At 37.0% G+C, this 17,623-nt stretch overlaps 1 protein-coding gene across 3 annotated transcripts in view; it reads left to right on the top strand.

Moving 5' to 3' along the window:
• Window positions 1–17,623, top strand: part of adamts16 (ADAM metallopeptidase with thrombospondin type 1 motif, 16) — a 123,393-nt gene that overhangs the window by 37,942 nt on the left and 67,828 nt on the right. For 2 of the 3 annotated variants that reach the window (XM_039655089.2, XM_039655098.2), the window contains exons 4-9: window positions 2,246–2,594; window positions 3,060–3,262; window positions 4,653–4,736; window positions 8,349–8,508; window positions 12,844–12,949; window positions 13,038–13,175. In XM_039655089.2, the coding sequence (XP_039511023.2) occupies window positions 2,246–2,594; window positions 3,060–3,262; window positions 4,653–4,736; window positions 8,349–8,508; window positions 12,844–12,949; window positions 13,038–13,175 (1,040 nt within the window). Of the gene's footprint in view, window positions 1–2,245; window positions 2,599–3,059; window positions 3,263–4,652; window positions 4,737–8,348; window positions 8,509–12,843; window positions 12,950–13,037; window positions 13,176–17,623 lie in introns of those variants that run through there. The other variant, XM_089117447.1, reaches the window with a different exon arrangement.

Genomic DNA, 17,623 nt, shown 5'->3' with positions numbered 1-17,623 from the left:
TGCGCGGAGTGTATACAACACACACAACACAATATAACCAGTGGTGGAGGAAGTACTGAATCTCAGTACTTAAGTAAAAGTACAAATATCCAGATAAATATTTACTTTAGTAAAAGTAGAAGTAACACAATGACAACCATACTTAAGTAAAAAGTAAAAAGTACCTGATTTTAAATGTACTTTACCTATTAAAAGTAAAAGTACTTGCATAACAATTTATTCTCTTAATGTCTATTTTCTAATAATTAATAAAACATTTAATTCGAACTCATTCCACCTAATACTCCTATAATGATGTTCAATAACGATGGAAAAAAAATGTTGTCACCATTTCTTCCATACACATCATGCTTATCCTTACTATATGTTAATAACTATGTTTGGCAGTAAACACGATTAATTTATGGTGTTATTCTGAACCTCTTGGCTTGCCATAATCCTTACCAAACGTATATTACACAAAGTGCGTTTCTATGCACGTAAAAACAAATTTCCGCATATAAATTGCACGATAAACGCACTGCGTGCGAGACGCATTTAGTTGATGTATCTATGGCAACCAAACGTCACTGGTGAGACAAACGTGCAACGGACAGACGTTTTCACGTTCACGTTTTGGCAGGGGAAAAACTGATCAGAAAATATAACAGAAGTTGTAGAAATGTAGTGGAGTAGAAAGTATAATAATTGCTGCAAAATGTAACGAAGTAAAAGTAAAAAGTATGCACTATTTATTTTACTTAAGTAAAGTAAAGATACGTGAAAAATGTACTTAAGTAAAGTAACAAAGTATTTGTACTTCGTTACATTCCACCACTGAATATAACTATATTGTACATGCTACAGAAAACATAACAGCAAACATTATCAATATTACTTACAGATTCGGAGGAAGACGAACCTGATCCATATACACTGGATTGCAAATATTACTCGTTACAAATATGAACTCTGACCACTGATTCTTCACATGCTCATCCCTGGACAATGGAAACAAGTGGCTGAATGTAGAACACAACGTCTTCTCGACATGATGCGATTCAGCTGAAGTATTTGAATGTGTTCTCGACGTCACTTCAAGTTTACACTTCCGTATGCGCGCGCAGTTGTTGGGAGCGGCCAATGACCTCTCTACGTCACGATGTAACAGCTAATGACTCGTTTCAAAAACAATTCATTTCATAGACTCAGAGTCGACTCTCACTTTTGAAAGACAATAACTTTATATACGGTGCACTTTCAGATATAAATCTTTGCAGGATGTTTTCATTCCCTTAGAGCTATATTCCACACCATACAGTCATTTTCAAAAATCCATGATAGGGGTTCAAATGACACTATCAAAGAGTCTAAAGAGGAAAGTTGACCGTGAAAATAGGGCATAGCCTACAAAGAAGAATGGAAAGATATGCGTTCATCCTACCTACAGTAGTTGTGTGAATGCAAAGCTTGTGAGTCTAATCTGCAACAAAGCAATCCACAGCCTCTTTTGATTGTCTTTCAGAACTTTTCAAATTAAAAGCTATCTATTTACCGCAAAATAAAACATTGCGGCAAAATGTGAGTATGACGGCACAATATTTTGAAGACGAAGTGATTGTGAGTATCTGTTGCTGTCATGACCGATCTCATTCATGACAGATATTTCATTGTGTTGTTGCTTGCGGGCCAGTTTTAGCCCGCGGGCCGCCTGTTGCTGACCCCTGCTGTAGGCTCTAGAGCAATCGCAACAGAGTGGGACCAGCTGACCAATCAGAGCAGACTTCTCTTTTAGGAAGGCAGGTTTTAAAGAAACCAAATCTAAAACTGTGTTCAGATAGAGGTTGAAAACAGGTGCTGCAAAAATAAAAGAATGAGTTTTTTTTTTTTTAATTACATGATGTAAATATGAAGAGTTCAGATGCAAAAGCCTCTAAATGCCATTTGAAATTTTCTTCTAGAATGATCATTTTTATCAAGCTTGTATATTTAAGTTCAATGATTTCACTTAAATGGCAATGATGATTGCCTATTAATTGTTATTTAAGTGAAATTACTGAACTTAAATATACAAGTTTGATAAAAATCATCATTCAAGAAGAAAAATTCAAATGGCATTTAGAGGCTTTTGCATCTGAACTCTTCATATATTCTAGTAGACCCTAAACAGAATTATGAACTTATAAATGAGAATACAGTAATAGAACCCCTTTAATGTTGTGGATGTGAAGACTGCGAGGCATTGACCAGTGTCTTTTCTCTCTAGTCAGGTTTAATTAGAACTCAGGATCAGGATTACTTCCTGAAGCCACTGCATCCACATCAGGTACTTCTGGAGAACTTCTCAGCACCATCTGACCACCATCCCCACATCCTTTACAAGAGATTCATGCCACCACAGACAAGCAAAGGCAGATCCAGGAGGTCTTCCGAGCTAACGGCGGTCAGCAGAAAAGATTCAGGAGTCCCGTATCTGTGGAGAACCAGCAGACAAGATGAGAGACGCACACCCACACAGACGGATGCAGAGGAGAACCAGCTTACCCCTCAAAGTCACGACAACTTCAATTACACTACTCAGCAGAGACAGCACTTCTGTGGACGACGGAAGAAATGTATGTAAGGACATTCTCTCTCCAACTGCACCTTCAAACAGGGTTGCTTTTGCATTTCACGGTTCAGGTCTAGTAGCTAGACTGTCATTAGGAGGGGAGGGGTTGTATTGTAAAAAGGTCAAAGCTGTTCAAGGGTCAGCTTGAACATGTTTTCATGACATCATCACACCTGTATTGTGTTTGGTCAGGGATGAATTATCTTCACCTACTCTAAACAAGCACCACATCCTCACACCGCATTTGAACCCTGAGTAATATTTTACAAACCGAGTAACCAAATCTTATGTGGGATGTGAGGTAACAGCTAATACATTTTGACACACATGGCGTGCATTAATGTCTTGTATGGGCCTCAGCTTTCCAGACACAGATTCAGCTTTTTGCTGACCTAGTAATGCATTTTCTTTGGGGAACCAGTGTTACTGTGTGACCTAGTGTTGATATTGTCTTGGTCCTCTGTTTTAGATATGCCTAAACCTCCTGAGGAAGATATCTATATTTTCCCGGATGAATATAAGTTCATGCCCAGAGGGAAGCGAGCCATTACGTTTAAACCTCATCCAAACCAGAGGCTGAATGTGGAGACGCTGGTGGTGGTCGACCGCACCATGATGGACAATCATGGCCATGAGAATATAACCACATATGTCCTTACCGTTCTTAACATGGTAAGATGCATGTAATAATGAATCTGTCCATCCATCAATTAATCCATCCATGCATCCATCCATCTGTCTGTCCATCCATGCATCTATCATCCATCCATTAATTACATGCATCCATTCACCCATCCATCGACCCATACATACATGGATCCATCCATCATCCATGTATCCATCAATCCATCCGCATCCATCCCTCCATGCATTCGTCCCTCCACGCATCCATCCCATGCATACACACATCCCTCCTTCTATGCATCCATTTGCCCATACATATCCCCATCCATTTATCCATTACCCAGCTAACAAAGTTAGGTTCTGAGAACGTTTTTCTAACGTTCCATTTTGGTTGTGGGAACGTTAATTTAAAATGTTCTAAAAACGTGGAAATGTCCAGTTTGCTTAACGTTGCTGGAACGGTGTCTTAATGTTTGCAGAACGTTGCTGGAACGTTAGCATAATGTTGTTAGAACGTTATCCTAAGGTTAGCATAATGTTGCTGGAACGTTATGAGAACATTTATCAAACACAAATAACCTGATAAAGACGTTCCGATAACGTTGTTCTAAGAGCGTTTTTTATCAACGTAATGAGAACGTTCATCAAATACAAATAACGTGATAGAGACGTTCCAAGAACGTTGTTCTAAGAACGTTTTCTCTCAACGTTAAAAGAACGTTAATAATGTTATATGAACGTTACGAAAACATTATTTTAATAACGTTTTGTCCTAACATTTACACAACTTTTAAAGAACGTTAGTGAATGTTCTGGGAACGTTCCCTGTTAGCTGGATACATCGATCCATGTATCAATGCATCCATCCATCCAGTTCCCAGTTTTCTGTGCTCATGTATGTTTCTATTGCATGGAAAAGCATGTCTAGTTTAGGTCAAAGCATTTGATTGACCAAACAGACTAAGTAGTGATTGCTAAAAGTCAAAGTGAGTCTCTTTGGGATGAGCACACTGAAAAAACGTAAGCACACATGAAAACATGCTTTTTGAAAGTGTGTTAAAAGTGTTTTACAGAGGATCAGTGAAATACTGACACGTGAAACCAATCTGGACGCCTCTTGTGTTGGTGTCAACGAAAAGAAAGACAAAATAGCAGAACTTAAAAGTGTGTGTATTTATGTTCCCTGAGCACTTTAAACCATCTCAGGGACTTTCTGTTTCAAAGCCCAGTGAAATGTGGGATTAGGGATTCCCTTAAGTACATGTGGTATGCCTCCGGAGATATGACACTTTGAAGAACAGCCACACACTTCTAATTTTTCCAAACAGAAGCTTCTAATTGCTCTATTCGAGAAAGTCAAACTGAGTTTATATGCCTGCACGTTTATGCACAATCCTGGAGCCTTATGCTGATTTTTCTGCATTGTTTCTCCAAAAAGGTCTCAACACTTTTCAAAGATGGCACGATTGGAGGTGACATCAATGTTGTAATTGTTGGGCTAATACTGCTGGATGAAGACCAGGTGAGTTTAAGGTGCTATAAATATTATTGCAGTGGAGATTTTTGAAAACAGAGTAAAAGATCTTGATAATGTGTGTTCAAATGAATATATTACACCAACACCAGTGCATTTTTGTAAAATGAATGAGAATTAAAGCCCTCTGGAGGCGATTGACGTCATGGACCGTGAGAGGTTTAGATAACACGGAGCTTTGAAGCCGAATGAAACATTGCTTCAAAAGGTGGATTTTATTGTCCTTGAGAGGCTTGTCTCTTTCACTCTTTTAGAGACGCTCCATCTGAACAGGTCTCGTTTTTATGATGACAGTTTAATTGGATACACAGCATTCCGTTGGATTCCAGCCAGGCGAGGGACATGTCTGTGGGAAAGCGGCCCAGTATACGGCTGAAGGGCTCTGTTACTGATACACCTGTGCTAATGTTAATGAAGTTCACGTTAGCCACCAGTCGAGGAATGCAGAAAATTACCCTCATCCCCCTTTTGATTGGAGTAATTAGCAACAGTCACTCAGGATCAGTGATGAGGGGCTAATTACCTACAGTGTAGACTCATTTACTGAGGTGGGGTCAGCAGAGGCAGCCGGTAATTGTTCTGCCCAGAGCTTGATAAGCAGTTTGAGTTAGGCTACAAATATACTAATCCGAGTAACAGATTACAAACACATAGATTTATAGAAACAGATAGATTTGAAAACACATATGTTTCTCTTTATTTTGGCCTTCTCTACACATTGAGACATTGTTTTTTGTCCTTTGAAAATGAACATTTTTGAAGCTGTTTTCCCAAGTGTATAAATTTGTTGTGTAGTAGACTGAAAACAGAGGTATTTGAAAACAATGACACGTTTAGTCGCACATTGTGCCAACCTATTGACATCTATGGCTGTGCCGGTATGTGCCTGCTGCTATTCACTTTCACACTGTGGCGGCTGGTGGGTTTTTAAAATAGAGGAGGCAAGCAGTCGGATCTCCTCCCTAAGATTTTTAACTACTTTAAATTGGCTTTTAGTCAGAAAAATTACAGTAAATGACACATTCATACAGCAAGACTGTAAAGGGTTAGTTCATTCAAAAATTATTACTCACCCTAATGTTGTTCCAACCCCGTAAGACTTTCGTTCACCTTCGGAACACAAATTGAGATATTTTTGATTAAATTTGAGAGCTGTCTCACTCCTCCATAGGCTTCTATTGTATTTGAAACTTGCCGGTCCAGAAAGTTATCAAAGACATTGTTAAAATAGTCCAAGTGTCTACTATAGGGCTGGGTATTGAGACAAATTTCACAATTCAATTCGATTTCGATTCACAAGCTTGCAATTCGATTTGATTTCGATTACGATTCGATTTGATTCAATATCGAGTATTTTGGATGTCAGTTACAATAAATGGCAATTTTTCTCAAGGGAATCAAATCTCTTAAATGCTGTAAACTATGGTCTATATATTATATAGTCTAGTTGTAGCCTACTAGGCTTCATTAGCCTAATATGAAGCTAATACTGTAATTAACTGTTTTGTAGCTATACAAACACTTAAATTACACTTTTATTTATTTTTATAATAAGAAGATTATATGAAATATAAACATTTAAATGGTGGCTGTCATAAAAAACTTGCCATATTTATTCAAATATGCATTAAATATTGAAGAACACTGACAAGTGTGGACTAACGAGTTTATGTGGGTTTTCTGAGGTAAATATGACGATACATGACATTGATTACAAGCTGTTTAACTGACGTCTTTCCATGGTTGAAACGCAGATTGAGCGAATCAATGTGACATGATAGGGATTTCGATAAGTTGTACTCTATCTTTAACACACTTTCAGATGCTCATTCATGTTTATTTCGCGCTGTGACCGGTATTATTAAGCCGGAGGAGAGATCAGCGCTGCTGCTTCTCCAGAGCGATCTCACGCCACAGCGCCAAAATGGCAAAACGCTATTTATGTTTTTGAATTTCTAAAGAAAATGGACATAATTTGAAAATTGAGACTTTCATATCAATAGTAACAAAGGACAAAGATTATTGCGATCTGTTGGATGCTCGCAGCCGCGATACAATCTCTCATTCATTCAAATGAAACAGGATGACTAATCGATTCTTGAGATTTAAGAATCGACATCGGTTTGTAAAAATGAGAATCGATTAATATCGAGGAATCGATATTTATTACCCAGCCCTAGTGACTACAGTGGCTCAACCACAACCCAGATGTGCTGCGCTGTTACACTAGTTGATCTCACGTCAGAGGCCCATACGTAGTTGGTACATCAGTGGTAGAAATGCAAGCTAATTTCTTTTTGATGATTGGTTAACATACCAAGGGAGGCTAGCCTCCTCTGCCATGTTGCTTTTCTCAACACTCCTAATCGCTGAAAGTGAAATACTCGATGCTGATAGGCTATTTATTTTTTTTACCAATGGAGGCTATGAATTTGCCTCCCCGTCTCTATATGCTCAGACTCGCGTTTCGTACATTCGGCCCATTCAGGGAAGAGTGCGGTAGTTACACTTACAATAAATACACATTCTGAGACATTTCAGCCCGTTCACATCCCAAAGCGTCATATACTGATGCTTTTGACAATGCGTATACATCCAACGCACATGGCACCTTTTAGCGTCAATATGAGATGCAGATAAAAATGGGCCAGAAGGCGCCTCCTAGTGGTCTAACCCTAACCCTACCTCAGACCTAAACCTACCCATAACTGAAGCGTGTTATATTGATGCTAAAGGGTGCCATGTGCGTTGGCAAAAGCGTCAGTATATGACACCCTAGGATGAGAATGCGTTGGACATTTTCACCTCAAAATTGTGAGTAGGCTGTGCCTCCTCTGATGAGCCGCCACTGCTTTAACAGTATTGCTAAAGAAATGTGTTACTTTGATCTTAATTTATGCAAAGATGAGAGAAAATTTACAAAAAAAAATTTACTTAAATTTACTAAAATGTACTTTTGTCCTGATGGCAACTGTGTTTTAGACCATATGAATAGCGATTGAGTGCGGCCTAGCCACAGTAAGTGGTGAGTTATGTTGCTAATAAAATTATCATCCCAGAAGCATAGCATGCTTCCACTTTATTAGCATGACAGCAACTTTATTATGTCTTGTCTATCTGTATCATCTTGTTAGCTTTTATGATATAGCCCATTACACATGCGCTGTAAGATGATTTTAGCGTTGGATAAGAATTTTTTGGAAAATTCGTTTTGAAATGCATCTGGGTTAATTTAGATGTAGCCTTAGTCTCCCAACACTAGTCCCTTGCAGCTAGAGTTGAGTAAGTTAATAAATACATCTTTAACCATGTAATTAGATTACTAAATTAAATACTCTCTCTAAAATGTATTGCATTACTATCCTCGAACAGTTCAACAATCCAAGGATAGGCATGAAACTTCTCTTTTAATTCTTTCAAATAAATAATTTAAAGTTGCATAAATTCTTTTTACATAGGGTTACATTAAAAACATACATTTTATCAGTAGATGTTATATTTTGATGTTAAATCTGCTATTGATTTAAATAGAATTGTTCTAGTCTACACAGTATTTAATGCAATTACATCTACTCTTAAATCTTAACTCTACTTCCTCAGGATGGACTGGTGATTAACCATCATGCTGACCACACTCTGAACAGTTTCTGCCAGTGGCAGTCAGGTTTGGCTGGGCAAGGAGGTCGCCGTCATGATCATGCCATCCTGCTAACTGGTCTTGATATTTGCTCCTGGAAGAATGAACCATGTGACACTCTGGGTAAGGACGACATCTGCTGATTTGACATGTGCTTAAAGGACGTCTTTGACAGATATTCAAGTTTTAGATGCATGTCTTGACATGCCCTAAGTGTTCACCTTTGTGAAATTTGTCAGTTCCATCTTAAAGGATTAGTTCACTTCAAAATGATTTTTTATTATTATTTACTCACTCTGAAGATGTTTCAAAACTATATAAATTAACATTTTTCTGCTGAACACACAAAAAAAAAAGATATTTTGAAGAATGTCGGAAACCAAACATTTGATTTACCCCATTGACTTCCATAGTATTTCTTTTCCTACTATGGAAGTCAATGGGGGTTCATCAACTGTCTGGTTACAGACATTCTTCAAAATATCTTCCTTTGTGCTCAGCAGAAGAAAGACATTTATAAAGGTTTGATACTGTACCTAGGGAACGCAGGGTGAAATGGTTATAAATGTGAAATGTAATTCTGAAAGTTAGAGTAAATGCAACCCAAAGAGACTTGCACTATTTATAATGCCATTACTAATAATCAAACCGGATTAATGTTGAGAAAAAAAGAAACGCTGCTCACTTCTCATGTCTGAAAATGTCACTTTGGTTTTATTCTTGAAATGTTTCTTAAAGGAGTAGTTCACTTTTGAAAAAAAAAAACTTTTGCTGATAATTTACTCACCCCCATGTCATCCATTATTTCAGTCGAAAAGAAATTAAGGTTTTTGATGAAAACATTCCAGGATTTTTCTCCATATACTGTAATGGACTTCATTGGGAACCAAACGGTTCAAGGTCTAAAAGACACTTTCAGTACAAACTACAAACTGTTCAAAGGGCTTTAAACGATTCCAGATGATGAATAAGGGTCTTATCAAGCGAAACGATCGCTCATTTAATAAATAAATAACAAAGTGTGCGTTTTGTAACCTCAAATGCTCACCTTGCTCTGTTCTGTGACGCACGGTTGTGACTCTCCTGTTCGAATTCATTCATCAAAATGAACGAATCTTTTTCCGAGTCATTTGGTTCATATATATATATATATATATATATATATATATATATATATAAACAGTATTTAAACAGACATTGTATTAAATCTTAAAAATATTACTTGTACATTAAACATATCTTGGACATTGAGAACCAAAATGTGTAAAATTCTAAATGCATTTCAAAAAATACATATTGAAGAACTGGGTGGCCAATGGAAACTCCCAGCCCTAACCAATACTGATCTTGTAGGTACAGTAGCTGGCCTATATTATTGGACACTTTAAACACTTTTGCCCAGTGTTTAAATTAATAATGGCTGATAGTGAATATCACATTAGGCATAAGTTACTGAAATACTTCCCTTGTGACAGTGCCACTTTAAGCTGATGCCAGGTTTTATTGTAATCGTGTACAAAAGAGTAAGAACACATAGATAGGTGTGGTGTGACATTTAAGATTAATGACCTAAAATATACTGTTTGTCTTGTGATGACTGCGCTTAGTCATCACTTAGGCTACTGCTAAATTTCCAAATTATTAGAGGTACCGTAACAACCTTTTTCTCTAATAACCTGTTTCCTATGAGAGCTCGAGCTGTGTTCTCCACCCTGTGCCACATAAAAGAATCTCTCCCTGCTAACCCCTAACCCCATTAGCAAAGCTAGCCATGCCCCTCCAATGCAAGGCCGCAGTTCAAAGGCTGCTGAGAACACAACATTTGTGGAGTGTCAATGATTAACACTTGAGCGCAGACTGCGGCTCGCACAGCTCACGCTTGGAGGTGAAGGGGTCATGGGAGATTTCACGTCCCTCACAGGTCATGGACTGGATGATTAAAGAGCTACACCGAACCTTTGATACAACCGTACCGTACCGCTAGTCTGAGAAAACCACTGAACGCAACATGAATTACCCTCATGCATCATTTCTGCATGACAGTTTCTTGAGAGCGAGGAATATTGAAAGATATAACATTACACATGATGAAAATGTTGTTTATTTTATTGAGACCTTTTACAGTAAAATAAATTAGTAAATCAATTGTAATGGGGCCTGGAAGACATTTTTAGTAAAGTGATTTATTTATTTTTTTGTCCCAAATATGATTTTCAATAAGGCTGGAAGACAAATAAATCACAACATGTTCTGGTACAACACATTTGAGCAATACATGTAAGTATTTTATCACTTGGTGCGTATGTGTCAAAAAACAGCACATATTTTAAGCGATTAAATCAAAGAAAATAAATCAGACTCCTTTGGTCCTTTTGGGGTTTGACTTTGTTCCAACGCTACACTGGGCTTCATCTCCATAGGTTTTGTATTAAAGAGTTAGAAAGTCAGAATTTGTCATAAAATACAGTTCTCTTAGATCTAAGACCAGTATTGCAACACGTATAGAATTGTTCAAAGCATTTTGTGAGGTTGCCTTTCTATTATTTTTTTTTTATGCCTTCTAGTTAATATACTAGGCCTACTCCTTGTTGTAGAAGGTATAACATACAGTATAATGTGTTTCAGATTCATACTGGTTGAAGTAACTCATATATCTGTTCAGATTTCCTGCGACTGACTCAAAACAACTGGATTTGATCTTTATCTTGAACTGGCAGTTGTGAAACAAATACTCTCGAAATCTTGATCTGATTACATCAGTCCATCACTTGCCACCCCACACTTATGTTTATTGCCGTCTCACTTAATTATATTATGGACACTACTGTTCAAAAGTTTGCAGTTAGCAATCTTATAAAAAGTCACATTAAATGCCATTATAAAGTTTAAAAATTGCTGTTCTTTTCAAATTAAAATTCATCAAAGAATGTTGATTGTAATAATAAGCAAATCCGCATATTGGAGTGATTTCTGAAGTGTCATGTGACACTGAAGACTGGAGTAATTATACTGAAAATTCAGTTTTGCCATCACTGGAATAAATTACATTTTAAAATATATTCCCATAGAAATCAGTTCTTTAAAATTGTAATAATATTTCACATAAATACAGCCTTGGTGAGCATAAAAGGCTTAACCCCTTAACTGTCACCGTCCCGGTACCGGGACGCCTAACTTTACTTCGCTATATTTCTATTAAATCCTAATCTAATTATGACAAATTATATATTTTTAGAAAGGTCTAAGACTTCTGATTAAATATTCTACCCCTGTTTTGTGTTAAAAAATTATGTAGGAAGAGTAATTAATGAATTTATGACAATAGTGCACCTAAAAAAATCTGCATCATAACAGGAGGTCTGACCCACTTTTAATCATTGAAACTTCTGTTTTTATGCTAAAAGTTCATAATAAAACATATAATCTAGTATTTTTCAATAAAAAATAAAAAGTATAGTATAACATTATCCTCTAAAAATTATAATATATATGTATATATTATCCTCTAAAATATAATAATATTTTTTATCGCCTTTTTTATTATATCACATATTTTAGTAGTTATCATAAATTAGGTATCATTTGAAAGCTTATAAACTCAGAATTCATCCTGTGAAAACCATTTTATAATTGAACGTTGCGTTACCATAGAAACGTAATTATTTTATGAGGCTCCTCCCCTTTTGGGCATCCTTATATTTCATAATTTATGATCAAAAACCTTTTCTAATCTTGACAAAACACATATTGTCAGAAAGGTCTGAGTCTCAAGGTTCCAAATTTTGTGACAAAATTGATATTTGGACAGAAATGTATTAAATTTGTTAAGGCAGAATGTACACAACTAAATTCAATGGAATTCAATGGCACCCGGTGGCTATTTTTGGTACTACGCCTAAACAAAATCTTATGGGAACTTCAATTTTTGTGATCTCAACTTCAAATTTGGAACATAACTTGGTTAGATTTATGACTTTGATTTTATAGTAATTTTAGAGTAAAAATATTTTGTAAAATATATATTTTATATAAAATAAAAAAATATAGTACAGTATACTTGATTTACTGTGAATCAAAACTTCCATAACTTTTTCATACTTTAATTTTTTGAAGTGTTTTCACTTCAGCAATAATCTGCTGAGTGTTTTCTTTAAAAAAAGATCAAATTTGGGTATATATTCCAAGGCATTCTTGAATTACAACCATTTAAGTGTGAATAGAGCATTTAACCCCCATTCTCAAAAAAAAGGGGGGGGGGAGGGGGGTGACAGTTAAGGGCTTAAGATACATTAAACAATCTTACCAACCCCAAACTTTTGAACTTCGGTGCACCGTTAGACGATATGAGATGATCAGGTATATATTTATTTATAAGCTTTTGGCCTGACTTATAGCCATCATCATTCATTCATTAATTAATCCATTCATTCATCCTTCCATTCATTGTTTCAATTTCAGGTTTTGCTCCAATCAGTGGAATGTGCAGTAAGTACCGCAGCTGCACGATCAATGAAGACACGGGTCTTGGTCTGGCCTTCACAATTGCCCATGAATCTGGCCACAAGTAAGAGTCAACTTTATAATTAACCTCTATTATATTCCCTCATATCCAGTTGCCTGTATTGGATCAACGAACGCCTTGTTTTCCACAGCTTTGGAATGGTCCACGATGGCGAAGGCAATGTGTGTAAGAAGTCAGTTGGAAACATTATGTCTCCCACCTTGGCTGGACATAATGGTTTATTCTCCTGGTCATCCTGTAGTCGACAATATCTAAACAGATTTTTAAGGTGAGTAAAGACTTTTTTGACATCTAGGATCTGTTTCCCAAATAAGTTTTGAAAAGGCAGTATCATGATCTCTTTTTTTTTTTTTTTTCAATGCATTGACACAATTACAGTGTTGTGAAAACATAAACGTTCAAATGCTTTACCCATTGGCAGCCCAAAGTGGCATTAAAAAAAAAAAACAGTGCAAATATTAACAACATGCCCTTTACTAAGCATCTCCTGTCCATTAGTCATCCATGCAGAATCACCCAGCGTGAGCCCAATGAGAGTCTAGACACCAACCTCATCTTTTAAAAGTAGTATTTGTAGTGCTGTTTTGGTTGTGATATGTAAAAGCAAGCAGCTCCAGCAGGTTTTAAATTTAATTTTCTGTCTGAGAGCCACGTCTGTGCTCATGAAAGTGGATCAGCTTGACCTTTTGCCCTTAAATTAACCAACGTGTCAAATGAACCAGCCTCGTGCTCCGTTATCGTGATGAGCTCATCTTGGTGAAGCTCCTTGACAGCGAGCTGGAATCAGTAGTTCTTGGCCTCAGCAGGAGAGAGTAGGGGATTCCTGGCCAGGCGTTTGTTAGATGCTCAGTTGCTTTACCTGTTTCCTGATAGCATTGTGGTTGACAGTTGCAATTGGATTCCTGTCAGTCTTGAGATTTAGTAAATGTGAAAAAAGTAATTAAAAAAGTTAGGTAGTTCAAACTAGGGGTGTGCGATATGACGATTTTTAATCGTGGATGATTAAAATGTCTCCACGATCTGCTTTTGAAGAAATATCGTAGTATCGTGTTACAGTGCATTCTATCAGTTCAGTTCTGGCGCCTCCGTCTCTCAACTGTACAACGCGACGTAGCCTACACATGATCACACGTTAAGGAATAGGTACGGGACACTGCAATTCACAAAAGTTCATTATTTGCATAAGCCTTGCCGGTTAAACATTTAATTCACGCGCTGATGCGCTGTTCTAACGTGCGCTTTCCTGACCGCATAACCCCCGACGCTCACAGGCACTAGAAGTCTGTCAAACAGCGCCTGAATACTGGACTAAGTTATCTCTCGAGTCTTATTAAGCTAATACTGTTAAATACACACAATGTTTACATAAACAGGCTATGTCTAAAGTGAAAGCAAACATTTGAGAGAATATCTGGTGTAATATGCGTCTATATTAAACGCGTCACGTGCTGGTCTAAAAGCCACAGGAATAAATAGTACTGCCGCTTGTCCTTAAAGGGATAGTTCACAAAAAAAATAAAAAAAATAAAAAAAATCCGTCATTATTTATTCACTCTAATGTTGTTCCGAACCTGTATTAATTTCTTTCTTGTGCTGAACACAAAAGACATTTTTTTTTTTTAATGTGGGTAACCAAACAGTTGCTGGTCCCCATTAACTTCCAGGAGAGAACCTATAAAAAAAACTATAAGGAGACCAGCAACTGTTCGGTTACCCACATTATTCAAAATAACTTTTATTTTCAACAGAAGAAAAAAGAAACTTATTCGGGTTTAAAACATCTTGAGAGAGTAAATTAAGACAATTTTCATTTTTGAGGGAACTATCCCTTTAGTGTTAATAAAACAAAAACAAAACAAAACAAAAAACAAGGAGAAAATCACTCACTCACTGAGAACTTTAATATAGCTTTAATAAGAATCAATTTATTCAGTGAAGTCTATGTAGTGTTTTAATTTCATATTTGTTCATTTAATTACTTCAATGCTACTGCTAAATACACCTACTGCATCTGAAAAAATAAAGCACTATTTATTTAATATGAATATTAATTTGTGTAATGTTTATCTTGTCTTATTTTTTTAATAACAAAGAAAATAATGACAAAGATTTTTATCTTCGCCACTGGCCTAAATGTGTGGCTTTCTTTTTTCTTTTGTTACCTAAGGCTTTGTTTTTAACATAGGGACATTAGTTTGGCTGTAATGAACAGCCACTTGCAAAATATTAAAACAAACTTGAAAAAGAATCGTGATAAAAAAATCGTGATCGTGATTTTCCTGAAAAAAATCGTGATATGATATTTTTTCCATATCGCCCACCCCTAACCATAGATGGTGCTAGCAGTGTCTAGATCGTGGGTTTGATTCCTAGGGAATGCATGTAATGATAAAATGTACACCTTGATAGCAAAGCGTCTGACAAATGCATAAATGTATATGTAAAGTGTTTAAGTTCTTAAGGATTCTCGGATTTCATTGCATGTTCTGAGTTCATGGGACTCGCAAACTCTGTAAAGGCCGCTTGTGCGGAAGCTGCAGTTGGACAAGGTCCATTTTCAGCTGAACTTTCGGAGAGAACTCCATTAGATTACACAGGCAAAATATAAGTACTCTGCCATAGACTGCTGCAGGGATGACACATTTTTATAGGCCAAACCCCGTAAACGATTTTAGCACTTACAGTTCCATTAACCTGAAGTCAAAGGGCTTTTTTTTCAAGTCAATGGGCTTATGGTTAAATGCCTAAGTATTTTAAGAAAAAACACAAATTTTACCTGGTAACCTCAGCACGCCGTTTCAGTGCATATGCCTCTAAATCAGCCTTTCTCAAACTTTTTTCAGTCAGGGCACCTTTCAAAAGTGCATAAAATCTCAAGGCACCCCAGTGTAAAATTTAATTTAAAAACACTGCATAACCCAAATGTAAATGCAAATGTCTTGTTTAGTTAGACAGAACAGTAATGAACATAGCATAATATGAACTGTAAATAACAATAATAATAAAAACTGTATAGTACCTTTAAAAACAAAGGTTTGCAAAGTAATTCACAAAATAATTAATCAGAGACACAAATGCCATAAAACCGTAAGAGGTGGACCGCCCAATACAAGAACCCAATAACAAATCCAGACCAGGAGAACTCAAATGAAGTGCAGGATGCAGTTAAAAAAAAAAAAAGGGGGGAAGACATTTATATATATATATATATATATATATATATATATATAAACAATGCAATAAGAAAAAGATGCATGTTAAAAAATGCACCAGAGATAAGCAGGAATGTTTTTCCATATAGTGCTTGTTTTTTTTTATCCGTGCCATGCACATGCACACACACACACACACACACACACATACACATACGCCCACACACACAAACAATAATCCACAACGAGAGAGGGAGAACGATCTACATGCGTGCATGCAGCGCGTATACGCGCTCACACAAGCCGGGGGTGGGGGTGACCACAATCGAGACGTGAGCCTGGTGCGACGCACACAGCCGCCCTATCCTGGCAGGGTTGGATGAAATAAAAGGTGGTCAGGTGTTTGCGGAATCATCCCTTGGTTTGATAGTTTCATGATCATCCCATATATTAGACACAATGGGAGAGGGCATGTTGCATCCCCAGTACTGAGGAAGTAGGCTGAGGCTCCATTTCACAGAAAAACTGTCCGGTTCTTGGGGGGATTTTCTTTTCAAAAAAAAAAAAAAAAAGATCCATGATGCTGTCACTAAAGTGACCTAAATTTACGTTTATTTTTACGTTTCTGTCAGTCTGAGGTGTTGTTGCTATAACGCGTTGCTATGGATTGCGTCACTTCCGTCAAGTTTCGTGTCTTGCGAGACGGATTTTTATGCTTAATTTTATATATTTATCTAAAATGAATTTACAATTTTATTAATACGTTCATATGTTTAAAAAGAAGAATTTAAATTCAAATATATTTATATATGAAATGTCAGTTGTTGTTTTTTTTTTTTAGCCTACGTATTTTTTTGGCGGCACCCCTGACACAGTCAGGGGGCACCCCAGTGTGCCGCGGCACCCACTTTGAGAAAGGCTGCTCTAAATGATAATGAGCTTCGCTCACTCCGCCACTCTGATCTGCATGTGGAGTGTTGCCTTGACAACAGTTAAGAGTATATTTTGGAGAAAGAATGGCAGCAGGAGTCTCTGAGGACACATCTGTGCAATCATATCAATTTGAACCGGACTCGGACTCGAATTCCTATTGAGTTTTTGTCAAGGGAACCAGAGTGATGCTAACTTCTGTGTTGGCCTACAAAAATACAACATAACTGCAGCATTGTATTTCGTATTGATGAGGCCTTCACAGGGCTGATGAAGCTGGCACTTCAGGATGAGTTGGGATGGGTCCAGGCGCAGGTCCACCATAGAGGGTCCCTCAGGATAGACAAAGACACTAATATTAGCATAGACGCCATCCTTCTTATGATGTACCAAGTACATCAGGATTATGGGACGTGTTAACTAAACTATGCAGCCTAACATTGAATTATGGAAGTCTATAGTGTGTCATGTGTATGCTAGGCCAAAGTGATGTGTTTTTAATCTAGATTTGAACTGCAGAGTGTGTCTGCTTCCCGGACAATGTTAGGAAGATTGTTCCAGAGTTTTGGTGCTAAATTGGAAAAGGATCTACCGCCAGCAGTCAATTTAGATATTCTGGGTTTTATCAACTGGC

This window comes from Pimephales promelas, chromosome 12 (assembly GCF_988280905.1).
Source record: "Pimephales promelas chromosome 12, fPimPro1.hap1.1, whole genome shotgun sequence".
Classification (NCBI taxonomy): Eukaryota; Metazoa; Chordata; class Actinopteri; order Cypriniformes; family Leuciscidae; genus Pimephales; species Pimephales promelas.
Note: the sequence above shows the minus strand (reverse complement) of the source record. Positions and strands in the feature narration are given on the sequence as shown.